This window comes from Osmerus eperlanus, chromosome 6 (assembly GCF_963692335.1).
Source record: "Osmerus eperlanus chromosome 6, fOsmEpe2.1, whole genome shotgun sequence".
NCBI lineage: Eukaryota > Metazoa > Chordata > Actinopteri > Osmeriformes > Osmeridae > Osmerus > Osmerus eperlanus.
Window position 1 is genome coordinate 9406486 of NC_085023.1, and position 16276 is coordinate 9422761.

Sequence of the window (16276 nt, forward strand, 5' to 3'; positions counted from 1 at the left end):
ACTTGTCTGTGTTTTTTATCCATTCTCATTTGGATGGGTAGTTAACAACACATTCTTCTGTGGTGTGATGAACTTAAAACTAATTTTCAATTCCACTTTACAGCATCTTTAACCGTGTACAGACAACATAAATTGACATCTGTACATGGCCATTTTTAACGTCTGTACACGTTTGGACCATCTATGCTTCCATGCTATTGGTTGGCGTAAACATACCCACCCCTTTTTGACGTTGGGACCAACATACCCACCCCCTTTTTGACGCTGGGACCAACATAGCCACCCCCCTTTTGATGTAGTGTCTGTGCAAGCCTGTACATAGTCCTACTGTGATCATGTGGGCTCTTACGTATCATTTAGTATTTGGGACAGTCCATTTGTGTGGGGGAGAGACACTTGTGCGGTATATCCGGTATCACACTCCAGTCCAGTAGGTGGCGGTAATGCACCTATACCTTGTTTGCTGACCGCCATTTAAAGAACCAAAGAAGAAGACGAACACGTTGAGTGTGATTTCGAATTCTGGTGGATGTAAATCGCAGAAAATGACAACCAGAAACTTTCTGAACAGTTGTTCCCAGACTTTTGCAGATTGTACCTGACTTTTGTCTTCAGATGACCAACAGGATTTTATACAGCCTGTTCTAACCAGGTAGGCTATCAATTAGCAACGTTAAGCCAAGTTACTTGTTTTGTATAGCTGTTTGGCTAGTCCTGTCCTCCTGGGCTCCTGACTTCTCGTCAACACACTTGTAGTGCTAACTCTTTTATAATGAGCAAGCTCAAATTAACGCCGCTAAAATAGAGCTTATAAGGCTTTGAATATTGCTTTACTGATGGTTATTATGTTACTGAAGCCAGCAATCTCAGAGTCTGGTTTAACTGGCTTTGTTGTAGTTAGCCTACCACTAATATATTTTGTCATGCTAACAGGTTAGAGATCATGGCGACGAGCGTTCGCTGGAGCAGAGGGCGACTGCTTCAATCTGAAGTGGTTGATGAAATGCTTTTGCTCATTAGCGAGCTAACGATCAACAACAACCTGGTAATTTACTCCTCATAGTAAACATAATCTGTAGGGGCAAGATTCAAAACACGATGCCTCTAACATTTTTCTCTTGACCTGCAGTTGGTCCTGGTTTCACCGTACCTCGAACGGGAGGACAGACAGGAAGGCCGGTTCCTGTCTGTCTCCTTGGGTGTCTCTAGAAGAACAGTGAACCGATGATTAAGGTATGTGTCAATTTAAGGACTAGTTCAGGAGAGATGTGAAAAATGTAACCCCTTTTTCACTGAGCCCTATACAATTCTTTTGTTTCTTTACAAAGCACATGAAACACTGCAGAATTACCCTTTCTATACATTTCATAAAGAAAACAATATACTGTGATAGAACTCTTTCATATCCCATATCTTTGGGGGGAAAAAACTAATGCGCATGTACCACATAGCTGGCCTTGTCACTGTTCCTTAAACGCATTGTTTTGTTGAGAGTTACTACTAGGGATGAATGTCAAAAATGTATCTAAATTCTAATATGTATACATTGTCTTCCATAGACAGTACAATCTCTCTTTTAGGGGTCGCTACACGGATCTAACAGATGATGCACTTGATAACCATGTGCTGGATATCATCTCTGGCAATGATGAAATAGGACCAGAAGCTGTCAAGCCCTGGCTTGTGGGTGAGGGTGTCATAGTCCAGAGATGGCGTGTGAGGCAAAGTGTCATCAGGACTAATCCTGAAGGTGCTGCTAACAATGTTTCCTCTATGTTGATTTTGCCGTGGCGGCCCAAAAAGCCAAGGCCAACAGGACATAATTACTACATACCCGTCGCCCTGACCTCTGTGGTAATGAAGTATTTAGAGCGCCTGGTGCTGGCACACCTTAAATCCATCACAGACCCTCTACTGGACCCCTGCAGTTTGCCTACAGAGCCACCAGGTCAATGGACGATGCAGTTAATCTCTGTTAAATGTTATCGCTCCTATGAGCGAAAGTGCGTGAGAGGGTGCAAAAATTGAATCGGCGAAAGCAGAATGAAGCAACAAGTTCGTGGCTATGTCTTGATATAATTCATTGTTTGGACCAGAGGCGTTGTTAGACATAAAACTCTACTGGGGCACAGGCCCCTATTCATATCCCTTTTTTTCTTTCACGCTTGCTGCGCACAATGCACTACTAGGCTATAGAAACTCCCCTTGTTTAACCCACTATACAACAGTTCAGGGACGCAAGTTTGATATCAGCTTTGGCAGGGACAGCAATAGTTAATGCGAGGGCACATTTTTTCGCATTAATTTGAGTGCAAATACAGTTTTTTTTTTTAGCTTCATGTAATAATGTTTTTATGTTTTAGTCAAAATAAGATTATCGGTAGGCCGCTCATTTAGAAACTATCTTTAGTTTAGTAATGTTTTCTTAGCCTACCTCAATTCTGACTTGTGTGCCGAGTCCGACACCTGGACTTCTGTGTGTGTGCTGCAGTGGCTATTTGGCAAGCTCAGAAGAGCGCGCTGACATGGAATTCTGTGGGCATCGGTTTGTGTTTTCGGTTAAACACTTTTACAACCGTTGATTGGGATCCTGCGTTTATTTTTTCCGGGATTATCAATCTAAATTAATGCACTGACAAATAAAGTAAATTGTTAAAACTCAAACTTTTGAATTTACTGGGGCAAAGCAGATTCATACTGGGGCACATGCCCCAGTAAAAAGGGTCTAATGACGCCCATGGTTTGGACAAACTGGTTAGATAGTTTGGACCTTTGGGAATGTAACCAGTCCATTTTTATTCAGATTGTTTGCATACCTGGACCAGGCTGAACCTTTTAGGGTGAGTAGAATAGTTTGCTTTTGCTTTGTTTACATATTTGTGACTGGACAAAGACGTTGACTGAACTTGCTGTTGCGACTTGATCTTGAGCTCTGCCTTCAATACCATCATCCCGCCCTGCTTCAGGACAAGCTCTCCCAGCTGAACGTGCCTGATTCCACCTGCAGGTGGATCACAGACTTCCTGTCTGACAGGAAGCAGTGCGTTAAGCTGGGAACACAAGTCTCTGACTCCCAGTCCATCAGCACTGGATCACCCCAGGGCTGCATCCTTTCTCCTCTGCTTTTCTCCCTGTACACCAACAGCTGCACCTCTAGTCATCCGTCAAACTCCTGAAGTTTGCGGACGACACCACCATCATTGGGCTCATCTCTGGTGGAGACGAGTCTGATTATAGGTGTGAAGCGGCCAACCTGGTGACCTGGTGCAGCCAGAACAACCTAGAGCTCAATGCTCTTAACCCTTGTGCTGCCTTCGGGTCACATGACCAACGAACCATCGTTGTGTTTACCCAATACAAAAACAAAACAAAAAAAAATTATTTTAACCTTTGCAATGTGGGGGGTCTGAGACAGCCCAACGGTTAAAAGAAAATGCTTCACTTTGTTTTTGTATGCGGTAAAGTTGTCGCAATACAACGGTGGGTCACAATGACTGATGGGTCAGAATGACCCGAAGATAACACAAGGGTTAAGACAGTGGAGATGGTTGTGGACTTCAGGAAGAATACAGCCCCACTCACCCCCATCACCCTGTGTGACTCCCCAGTCAACACTGTGGAGTCCTTCCGCTTCCTGGGCACTATCCTCTCCCAGGACCTCAAGTGGGAACTGAACATCAGCTCCCTCACCAAGAAAGCACAACAGAGGATGTACTTCCTACGGCAGCTGAAGAAATTCAACCTGCCAAAGACAATGATGGTGCACTTCTACACAGCCATCATTGAGTCCATCCTCACCTCCTCCATCACCATCTGGTACGCTGCTGCCACTGCCAAGGACAAGAGCAGGCTCCGTATCATCCGCACTGCTGAGAAGGTGATTGGCTGCAATCTGCCTACCCTCGAGGACCTGCACACCTCGAGGACCCTGAGATGAGCGAGGAAGATTGTGGCCGACTCCTCCCACCCTGGTCACTCCCTGTTTCAGTCACTCTCCTCCGGCAGAAGGCTGCGGTCCATCAGGACCAATACCACACGCCACAAAAACAGTTTCTTCCCTTCTGCTGTTGGCCTCTTCAACAAGGCCAAGGGTTCACACTGACTTCATGACTCAATGTCCTTAAAACACACTACTTTTGCACTGAACTACACAATCTTGTACCATTTGTATTTTTTGTAATATTTGTATTTTTATATTGTAAATTACTGCAAATTTTATTGTATAGTTTATTTTAATTCTATTCCACTTAGTATTGCTAGTTATGTACCCTTAGTATAGTTAGTCTCATATTTACATTTTAGATTCCTATATGTTAATTCCTTGTCTGTGCAAACTTTCATGGCGAATAAAACCCATTCTGATTCTGACTTTTCTTGTAGCACAGAAATGTATACAAATCATTTTAGCTGCATTAAAGCCATTTATATTTTTTTGTTATTTATAAAATTAGATATGCAAGTGAAATCCTTTATTTTCCCTTCCTTCATCTTTTAGGTGGAGGATTGTAATCCATGGAGGAATCGATGGGTTCAGCCGACTGGTGGTTTTCCTGAAAGCTTCTAACAACAACAGAAGTGACACTGTAATGGACCCGTTTTTGGAAGCAGTCACCCAGTTTGGTGTCCCATCCAGAGTCAGATGTGAATGTCTTCCGAGGATCAACCTGAGAGAGTGCTTTAAGATGGAGGAGCACTCATAATCAACACATTGAAAGACTGTGGGGCGATGTCTGGAGAAGCGTGACAAAAGGAGTCTACCACTCCTTGTTTACATATCTAGAAAAGGAAGGAATCATTATTGCCAACAACGAAAGGCATCTTTGGGCTCCTTACTTCGTTCACCTGCCTCGTATAAATCGTGAACTTGGATTGTTTTGCAATCAATGGAATCACCACCGGCTGAGGACTGCCAGATACATGTCACCATATCAGATTTTTGTGCAAGGTTGTCTGACACAACAGTTGCAACATCACACTGGTATCCAAGGTATATTTGGAGCAGACGAGGGGCCAGTTCCAGCGGCCGACCGACCAGGGGGTGGCCGACCAGGGGGACTGGCTACAGAGTTGTGATTCCCCTAAACCAATTTCAACCAAGTGACGAACAGTTGGAACACATCTGGCAACACACAAATCCTTTGGGTGGAGATAGAGACAGTTTGGGAACTGATGTTCTTGAACAGGTTCTCAATGTCCTGTCTTAAATACAGTGCACACACATCATTTAACTGTTGTAATCACATTGTCAATAGGCCTAATAATCTTGTTGATAAATTCACCTTCTGGCATGGACAGTGGAACCGCAAGTTTCTTTATTGATGAACCAGCTGAGGAAAGGATAAAACCACAAAGATCGGAAATTGTTTATAGGTTCTTTTACATCCTTTTATCAATTTCAAAAATTGAGTTACTTAAAACAACAGAGCTTGTTTATTGGAAATTATGTTGTATTAGCCTACTCATATGTAAGCTACTACTTACAGTGACAAAGAATATTTCTAAATGATTGTTACTTTCCATTGGTAAACCATTTTATTAAATTTGTCTGTAGAGACTTTGTCTAGGTTAAGCGTCTTTCTGATGGTTGGGTTGGCAGACATTATAAGCAATCTTGTCTTTGCCCCTGTATAACGGAGTGAGAACCGTGAAACTCACTCCCCAGGTATGTAAGAGGCCACCCGCGTCAAAGAAGAGCTAGCTTTTCTTTGGCGTAGTTGGTAGTGGTCGTGCTTGGCAAGTCGGAGGTCGAGTGTTCGAATCCCGCGAGTGGCGAACGATACCTTGTTGTGACGGAGCGTGGCTACTTCTGTTACATACCCGTCACACCTGCCTACTACTGTTCTCCCCCTTAACTTACATCTCGGAAAATATAATGTGTCTCTGCCATTTGGGAGAACTTATTGTCGTCATCCGCTGTTTGGCTGGTCCTGTCCTCCTGGGCTCCTGACCTCTCCTAAACACCCCAAGTCTTTATGAAAAAGAATCATTACATAAACGCTAAAATCAAATTCACTCAAATCTGAAAATAAAGACCATTCAATCCGTGTCCATTTTTCACATGGTGCCAGACAGATAATTTTCATGGAACGTTCTGGTTGGTATGTAGGAAGACAAGCAACCATTGTCTATGTACTAAACTGCCTTTCTCAATCCTATGTTAGCCTTTTCCACAACACCAGATACAATTGAATGTGTAATTTGGTTGTGTTTAGTTTGATAATGACCCATTCATTTCAACCAAGGGGCATGTTCCACAAAGCGAGTTAACCCTGGCTTCTTCGGTAAACTTGCTTTGTGGAAGAGGCGTCAGGTGTGTTGGAAGAGGTAAACATCTAAAACACATGCACTACTACGACACACAATACCACGACTGACCTTCAAAGCCTTATCAATGCATGCTAAAATGACCCATGATCGTGCTTATTAGATTTCTGATTCCGAAATATATAGACTGGAAATGTCCAACATTCAAACAGGTTGGCTAGTGATTACAACAAAAGTGGGATACAATGAGGATCAGGTACATATAAAGTTTGTTTTAGCTATAGGCCTACAGTATGCCGACTATTAAGATGTAACATTACACTTTGTGGTGGGAATTTACCCAATTGTGGTTCTGGCAGACTAATAGCCTATTGAAGTAAATATTGCACTAACCTGTCTACCAGTGTCGCAGAACTTGCAGGGTTGTCACTGGCTTCTTCAGTCTGTCCAGAGTTATAACGAATAACCACATTGTTAAATCTGTTTGCCAACGATTGTAGCCTTTGCTGTCACTCCATTTGGAAATACTGAAGCCTAATCTTGCAGTTAGCTACCTGTGTGTGCGGCAGGTAGAAAGCATAGGGTCGGAGCGGAAGCGAATGACACGTGACCTGTGACTCGCGACCTGGAGAGCCTTGCGGCACTGCGGAAAGTTTTGATGATTAGGCAATTGTTTTCTAAAATATATATATTTTTTGGCCATTGTCTTCGTTTTCAGTCGTTGTCTATTTACTTTAGGTTTTGATATTAAGAGGGAAGTTCTGGGAGGATTATTTTTGTAAACTGTAGAGCACTAGCCAAGATTTGGAATTTCATTCACTGCCCTTTAAAGTTCCAGGGCTTGCTAGGCCTTATGATTGATTATGATTTGACGATTGCTGCTGCCCTGTGCTTATCCTTTATTACCTGACCTGTGCATTAATTGCTCGCAGTAGATAGAACTGTATTTTTTTTTTTTTTGGGAGACAATAACTTATTAACCCGTTAAGGAGTAGCGTTGCACATATGTGATTGTTCGAAAGCTAATTTACAACTCCCTTCAAACATGCTCTGACTAACACAGGTCTCTATCCTCTAAAAGTTCCCATCCCTATCCAGGGGGAAAAACCAGACCCTGTACATTTTCATTTAATCTCAATTACATTAAAAGTATTTTGTACATTTCCTGTGTTGGATATTACTTGTATATTGCCATGGGTATTACCTGTGTTTTATTTATTGAATAAGGCTACTTTGTGTACTGTCCAGTTGTCTTCAACCCTGTGTATTCCTAACCTGTTTTATTGTAATGTTATTTTGCTTGCTGTTGCGCCACAATTTATGCTTGGGTATACCCATCACATTGACCAGAGGCTCTGCCCTTACCATTTGTGCTCTCACACTGCCATCTAGTGGACACTTTAGCGATCTTAAATGTATACCTTTTTGGAAATGTGAATATGATATAGTATACAAGCTTAATTATTTTCTCAGTAAGTAACCAGTAGCTTACAAACTAGCCTACAGTTGTTGATAATGTCACTGGAAATTTATATTAGCCTATTTCTTAACCTTAATTCAATCAAGATTGGTTGAGTGGGGACAGGTTTTCTCTCTTGCAATGATCGTTATCTGGTTTCCCCTCAGAAACAAATGAAGTGGTAGCACCCAATTTTAAACGTGTACAGATGTTAAAAACGGCCGTGTACAGACGACATAAATTGATGTCTGTACATGGTTAAATATGCCGTCTGTACACAAACGTTAAATTTGGTGTTTTGGCACAAACAGCCTTCCATAGTACTGTGCCTATCAAGCCTACCACAAGGCAATCGCTATGGAAATCGGCTGCAACCACTGACCATAACCCACTTTGGAAAACCAGGATTAATAACAACTCTCGTGTGTTTTTAAAGTTACTCATGAATCTTTTTGACAACAATCTGCTGCCTTCATATTTTTCATATTTAAAAAGCTGCTTAAAAGTAGGCCTATAGTTACAAAATACAACATGAAGCTGCACTACTGAGTGATTTTGAATTGAAGCAAAAATATGTAAGAGGATCTACCCCAGAGGGGTTCTAAGAACCAGCCCTTTTTGACTCCCAGACGAAGGCTTGATGCCGAAACGCGTCAGGGTTTCTTTAACATGACCATGCCATGACAATAAAGACATTTCAAATATTTTCAAAGAGAATGCTTTGGAGTTTCCTTGTATTTATATTTTTGGAGCCTGCTCATGTCTACAACACCAAGGTCAATCATTGTAGTTTAAATTACATTACCGGTACTTGTTTTCAAAGCATAGACCTACATGACACCATACCACTTGGACTTGTATAAACGTGGCAAAGCCAATTTTTCAACTCAGGCTATTCAAAGTATTTTTTAATTAAATACATAAATAATACATAGCAGAAACTTGAATGACTGAAACAGTGTGTGTAGCTACGTTGGTGCAGATTGGCGTTTAGCCAAGGCTTGGCGTTTAGCCTATATTTTATTTTAGGCATATGCTATTTGAGTATTTAAAGTAGGCCCGTGTCTATTAAAACAACATTTCATTCAAAACAGAGTGGTAACAACTGGCCTATCTTTGCCATCTACTAAACAGATCCCAAGGTGAGCTGGGCGGCTGTTTAACCCTTGTGTTGTCTTAGGGGTCAAAAATCATCACTATGTTTATCAGCAGAGAAAACCCCATAAATGTTGATTTTCTTTTTCTGAAAATTCAGGACTTTTCCTAGAATGACCCATACATAAGAAAAAGTGAAACACTGTATTTTTTCACATTTCCATGAAAGCTGCACACCACTAGGGTACAAAGATTTTCTTAGGGGTCATTTTTGAACCGGCAGTTATAAAACCATTATACACACCACAAAAACAACAAAGAGACACACATATATACACACACACACATACACTCACAGACATACAACAAGATAATTACATTATTTGTGCTACTGATTGAACTTAGACAAAGCTAAAACTTCCGTGTGCAGGTGCAGCATCTCCCCTCCCTACATGACTCAAGTTCACAGACAAAATAAAAACAATTTCAGACAAACTAAACCAAATTTCAGACAAAATAAAAATGTCTTCAAAGCATTGTTTACTAATGGGGAATGCAGTCAGAGGCTACAAAGGTCCTGCAAATGACAGTACCCCCAGTATTCATTGCTGAAGCCATGACTGCACATTTCAGTGCCCAACAGGGTTAGGGTCTAAGCTCTCAGATCTACAGGTTGTAGATCTGATATTTTCAGATGTCCAGAAGGAACAAGAGAAAAATGATTTAGAAAAGGAGGTATCTGAAGAAGAAGATGGGGAATAATACAACCCAGAGCATGAAGCAATAATACACCTCTACTTTAGTAAAGAAAAAAGTTATGACAGGTCTGCTGTAATAAAAACGAATGGTTGTCCACTGATTAAATGCAGTCTTTCTGCAATGTGAAGAGGGAAAACCCACATATTCACAAATGTTGTGATGAAGTACAGGTTGTTTCTTCATGCTAAATAGATTAGGAGTTTAAAATTCAATTAAGCTGCTTTATTTTAGGGGGTTGGTGAAGGTGGGTCATTTTTGACCCTTAGGACAAGGGGAGTGTAAAGAATGTTAAGACAACATGAGGGTTAAGCCCATCGAGCTTAAACTGCCTGTCTGCCGTAGTCGGCTGCCCCTGGGTGAAAAGACTGACAAGCGGCTACGTGCGGTTCCTCAGTTGGAACTCCGCGCCATACCTCACGTAGGCTAATAATGGTCAGCTGAGCTGAGGGTCTCCCCCTGTAGAGTTTGGTAGAATTCTGAGCTGCTCTCTTGTTATAAAGCTATCCTCGTGATGAGTGTCAGGCATTTTTTGTAATGGCAGTGCCACCATCTAATAATAGCTCTCTGTACAACCACCTTAAACTAAAAAACACTGAATAAGGAGCAGTTCTTCAGTGGTGTAGCTATGTTTTTCAGTTCGTTTTTTTGTAATAAACGTTTATAGAATTGTAGTGAGGTCCGCAAGACCACACGGAGCCAACATCTTGCCACACCTGAAGAGTGATTCAATCACATCAGACAAACCTAATCAGCCCTTGTGACACCCTCAGTATGCTGATTACCCACCAAACGCCGATGCAAAGGAACCATAGAATTGGGGGGGGGACCTCCCCAATCTACCTAATCAGCCCTCCTGCTAGCTTGCAAGCTTCAAAGGGTCTGATTTAGACAACACGTCTCCAGCGACCATTTGCTATCCATTTCGGCGGCGATTTGAACAAAGAACATACCTTGATCAGAACTTTTGAGGAAAGTTCTTGAGACTTCACCTTTACCACAAGAGTACAAGGTGGAGAATTATGAGAGGGATATTTGTGTTATGTTTGTTACTTTGTTTTAATGTTGTGTTCACTGAAATCTTGATTCTAGTAACAACTCCTTCTTCCTGAAAGATAACCACGTCATTCTTGGTATCTACACGAAGCTATCATAATAAAATAAAACAATCATTCAACTATATTTTGTAACTGTACCAAGATGTCCAGAACAATATTTGAACCATCGAATGAACCAGCCAGAGATCAGATCACACCTTTGGTAGGTGTGAAGGAAGGAGGGGGGAGTTGAGAACCCAGCTTCCCCCAATCCACATCTGACCCCAGACGGGTCCTCTCTCGAACTGTATAAAGCCCTAAGATGACCATCAATCTCAGACTCCAGCGAAACCGACCATGGCATGAACGCCATCAGGATTGGCGTTCCAAAGGACGTCGCCAAGCTTCTCCTGAGATTCAACTTCATAGTGAACGCGTCAATATCTGGACGTTTCAACAGAAGAACCAAAAACGCAATTCCAAATGCGACTTCACTGAGATCCCGCAGACTCAGTCACATGACCCAGCGCAGCCACGCTGTGACTTCAGATTCTTCAAATGGACCTTTGGCGCAAACCGCCCTCAACATCATTGATCAACCCCTGATCAAACGTAACTATGGCTAACGCTCTTTCCTCCTCGACATGGCATTGGCGTGAGCTCTGTTTATAATTTGTAAGGATGTAATCATTGACTGTACAATTTCTGTATTTCTTTAAGTTAGACCATTTCATTCTGTTCATTGAAACCAATCTCTCATATCAAACCCATAATCCAACTTGTTCATAAGATCTGTTTACCTTACTTGAATAAATTCATTGTAAAGATATTTTGACGTGCGTGTTCACTGATGTTACGATTGGCTCTACACTTAGAACGAATTCATTCCTAAAGATGAGACTGATTATTACATATTAAACATAGGATTCCCTAATGTCCTAAACCAATATTAGGGTGGTGCCCTGAGACTTTATGATAAATTAAGTATTTCTATCTTTAAACGAGCAAACCCCGCTACAGAATTATTCAAATTCAATTTTTGGAATTGTTTAAGCAGACTTTAACAAGGAAAATTATATTTCAAATGTGACGAATGTCCAATATTGTCCGGAGACTTCTTGCAGGTCACTCAACCCTTGTCCTTTCCGTCTCATTGGTCGGCAGTACAGATAGCACAACGTGGAGTTCCATTGGATGTGAAATAAGGGTTGTGGCTACGTAACCAATTACAACACACTATTTGTCACCATTCAGTTCAGATCAAAGGTCAAGGTGGGACTACTCACTGCATTAGACAAGTAGGCGACAGGCAACTCCTTTCGAGTTACACGTCTGTGTTTTAGCATAGCTCGAAAATCAGATAAATGGCAGCCTATAAATTGGTGCTGATTCGGCATGGGGAGAGCAACTGGAACCAGGAGAATCGATTCTGTGGCTGGTTCGATGCCGATTTGAGCGAAACCGGAGAACTGGAGGCAAAGCGTGGAGGACAGGCCCTGAAAGGTGACTTCTTATTCTTTTAGAACGTTTGCTCGAAAAGCTAGTGACTTCTCCTTCTTGTTCACAAAGCGGAACGATATGCATTGCTTTGCACCATGTGTCCATCAATTAAACTCTTACATTGCAATGAATGAAGACTACATTTAGTCCTACATGGTGCAACGCATACTAACTTATGGATTCGATAGGAATGATAAACACACGATTTAACCAATTGCCAGAGATAAATGTTTCGTTCAATCTATTCACTTGCAACGTTTATCACGATGCTGGCCCGCCTCCTTTCTAGTGTTTTCCAATATGAGCACTACTCCCCCTCCTCTCAGTCTTAGCTGTCAACACAGCTCATTTTGGAAGCTGTGTTGACTGTGACGCAGGGTTGCCAGGTCTGTGTGACAAAACCAGCCCAATGGCCAATAAAACCAGCCCAATATCAGAACTCAAAATATGCCCCTGCCAAACCATATACACTGCTTTTAAAGTCCAACAGCATTGCTATCATTGCCAAATGTATTGTAATATCTACAAAGTAACACCAAATGTTTAGTATGCCAGCATTTAAAGCAGCTTTGAGGAGGTTTTCTCAGGAGACTGAGAGCATTAGGCACGTGTGCACACGCACAGTGCGTGTGTGTATGTGGGCGTGTCCCATGTCCATGTGTGTACGTGCTGATATGGAGTCAGTTTGGTAGGATTTGGGTATAAATACATTGTTTAATTTAAAATATGGATTTTTATTTAAAGATATTCATGTAATTTGCATGCAAAAAAGGTCTACCCGAACCAGCAGACAAAAAATTCAACCCGCGGCAACACTTCAAAAGTAGCCCAATTCTGCTGGAAACCGCGGACCTGGCAACACTGCTGTGACGTAATAAATTCCTAGCCACTACTTCATGACTGCTAAATCCAAACAGTTTGAATCAACAAAATCAATATGCGAGCGTTTCATGTGAGTAGTAGGATGTGAACGTTTCAGAAGTGAATGTGTAAGTGTTTCATATGTGTCTGTGTAACAACAGTGAAATATTTAATAAACAGCGCCTCATAAGTGTCAATAATCTAGTGTATGCTTTCTGTCTTTTCCGCTGGACCCCCTTCATATTCAACAATGTAACATTACACAATGACATGCAAGATGTATTGAATCCTTTCTGACAGTCCATACTTTGCTAATCTTTTCTGGACATTACAAGATGCTGGGTGTGGGTTTGATGTGTGCTACACCTCCGTCCTGAAACGGGCCATCAAGACTCTGTGGTTGGTTCTGGACAGTATCGACCAGATGTGGGTGCCGGTCTACCGGACCTGGCGCCTGAACGAGCGTCACTATGGTGGCTTGACTGGACTGAACAAGGCAGAGACGGCCGCCATGCATGGAGAGGCACAGGTTAAGATCTGGAGAAGATCTTTTGACATCCCTCCTCCCACCATGGATCCAGACCATGATTTCTACACAGTCATCAGCAAGGTGATACATCTTCTATACTATAATGAAATGAATCTGTCTGTGTCTGTGGTTTTATAGTGGGATTATAGGCAACAATTATTTTGCGAACCAGGCAAGATTTTGATTTTGCAGTTGTAGAACCCAAAGATGTGCGGTGCCATGTTTGATGTTGTTTGGATAAGAGCTTTGAGATCCACATTATAACTACTATCTATAATTCCTGGAAACTCTGTGTCTGTGTGCCACTGAATCAATTAAGAAATATCTTAATCTCCGTTTGCATTACGGGCAATGCGCGGGGTCTGTAACTTGATGATTCGGGCCTGCTTCTCGGTTGGTTGTCGATGCCGAAACGAACTGCAACGGGTATAGAACAAGAACACTATTCCTACCACTTTAGCCTCCTCGGTCGGTTTCTTGAGGCACGGATATAGCCTCCTCGGTCGGTTTCTTGAGGCACGGATATAGCCTCCTCGGTCGGTTTCTTGAGGCACGGATATAGCCTCCTCAGTCAGTTGTCTGTGTCTTTATGTGAATACAGACAATACAAGACTTGATAACGTAGGAAACGGCCAACAAATGAAGGCTACATAATCATTTGCATTAATGTACCAGATCAATGGCAATTTGTTTAAAAGAAATTGCTTTTAGGATGTCCAGGAGGGTAGCCAGAAAGAAAATATGGCATTTTGTGTAGAATTGTTCTCAAAACTTTGTGGCAAACCAGAAAACTCAATGAAAAAGACAAAAAAGCCATCGTCACAACCTGTGTACTGCCAGAGGGCATGTTGTAGAGGCTAATTTATCACAGAGTAGAGGGGAAGTTTAAAGTTCAAAGCTCAGGGAGGTTGAGATTGATTGGGTAAAGTTTTCTCTGCATTGACAGGGTCTGGGTCAACAACTTGTACTATGATAAAGATTTGCCCGAGATCTGTTTAGGACCGTCGCTATGCTGAATTATCAGAGGAGCAGCTTCCTTCCTGTGAAAGCTTGAAGGACACCATTGCCAGGGCACTGCCCTTCTGGAATGATGAAATTGCCCCGAAGATCAAACGGGGGAAGAGGGTGCTCATAGCTGCCCATGGAAACAGCCTCAGGGGTATTGTTAAGCACCTGGAGGGTAAGTGCTTCCTCTCACAGCTAAGTAATCAGAAGTTGACTCATTCTGTCACACGTTGCATATTTTCACTTTGGCGGCAGCACTTCTCCTGCAGTAACTCCGTAACATGGTTCTGAATAGAGGAGGATAATAAAGGGGAACTCATGTCAATGTCTGTGCTGCCATCTACAGGTATGTCAGAGGAGGCCATTATGGAGCTTAATCTGCCCACAGGCATCCCCATTCTCTATGAGTTGGACAAGAACCTGAAACCTGTCAAACCCATGCAGTTCTTGGGAGATGAAGAGACCGTACGGAAAGCTATGGAAGCTGTTGCTGCCCAGGGGAAGGCAAAGTAGAAATGGATTAAAAAAAAGTCTGTGCCACAGGGAGTAGATAGACATTATACTTAACCACAGACGAGCTTACTATTCCATAATCTATACCGTGTTTGGGAACTTCAAATATATAAATTAGATTACACTGCCTTAAATAGCCATTGTTTTTTTGAATACGAGTACAGTAAAGCTTAATGCAATGTACATTAAAAGATCCTGTAAAGTAAATTCCATGTTTTGCTTCTAAGTACATTATATACGTCTGAAATGAGTTCTTGAAAGCATGTGCAAAGCGCTAAAACTTTGTCACACTGAAATGTGGAGTTAAACCGAAGAACAGTTTCTCTTCCGTTTTCAGATCAGGTTTTAATGGGCGGAGCCAAAAAATGCCCTATCTACGTCATTTCGCCCTATCTACGTCAGATCACTCAATGGCTCCTCCTGCTGTACTGTTATTGTAGCCTACATCAGCTAGCTAGCTAGCTTCAGGATGTCTCCCACCACCCGCAACTGCATCTTCCCTGGATGCAAGAATTCCAGCTGCGCTGCAACGCCATTTAAGTTCCCTATTGATAATGAAAGGAAAAATAGGTGGATAGATTTTGTGAAGAGCCACGCTCATGGAAAGCTTCGGATAAACTCCAACAGCCGCCTCTGCATTGACCATTTCACGGCGGACAGTTTTAACATGGACCAGAGACAGACGGCCTTTAACACTCTTTGGCGACGTTGCGGCAACGTATGTTTGGTCATCGAGTGACGTTGCGGCAACGTAACTGTGTTAGCTGGGTTGTTGCTTCATTCTTCCTTCTCAAATTATTTTTATTTCAGTCTCTCACGCACTATCGCTCATGGGAGGAGATGTGGTTCGAGTATTTAATAGTGATGGGTCATTCGCGAAAGATCCGTCTCTAAGAGCCGGTTCTTGAAGGTGAACGTTGGGAGCTGGCTCGCATATCTGAAGAGCCGACTATTTTTAATAGATTAATACAGCCTATAAAAACTAAATGATTATGAAATAATGAATATTAATTGTATTTAAAATAATTGACATTCAAAGAACAAAAAAATACTTGTAGGCTTAAAGGCGCACACGATCATCCTCACATTCTGTTCCTGTCAATCCTGCATGAGGGAGGGCCGAGCCAACTCACACACAGTCAGAGAGTAGTCAAAACTCGGAGGAGAGCCATGACAAATCAATGCATTTTTAAAGATATGTGGTTACGGTCGAGTATGATTTCATAATTTAATTGAAATTGTTTTCACACCTATCAT

At 42.0% G+C, this 16276-nt stretch overlaps 1 protein-coding gene and 1 long non-coding RNA gene across 2 annotated transcripts; both read left to right on the forward strand.

Moving 5' to 3' along the window:
• Positions 1 to 519: 519 nt before the first annotated feature.
• On the forward strand, positions 520 to 3578 carry LOC134022851 (uncharacterized). The gene is made up of 4 exons (XR_009930696.1): positions 520 to 652; positions 934 to 1045; positions 1130 to 1233; positions 1560 to 3578. It is a non-coding gene; the product is annotated as an uncharacterized LOC134022851 (long non-coding RNA).
• An 8269-nt stretch (positions 3579 to 11847) lies between these two features.
• Positions 11848 to 15156, forward strand: LOC134022084 (phosphoglycerate mutase 1-like). The gene is made up of 4 exons (XM_062463302.1): positions 11848 to 12114; positions 13308 to 13582; positions 14501 to 14681; positions 14853 to 15156. The coding sequence occupies exons 1-4, from the start codon at positions 11976 to 11978 to the stop codon at positions 15017 to 15019; spliced, it is 762 nt and encodes a 253-aa protein (XP_062319286.1). The 5' UTR covers positions 11848 to 11975; the 3' UTR covers positions 15020 to 15156.
• The last annotated feature ends 1120 nt before the right edge of the window (positions 15157 to 16276 follow it).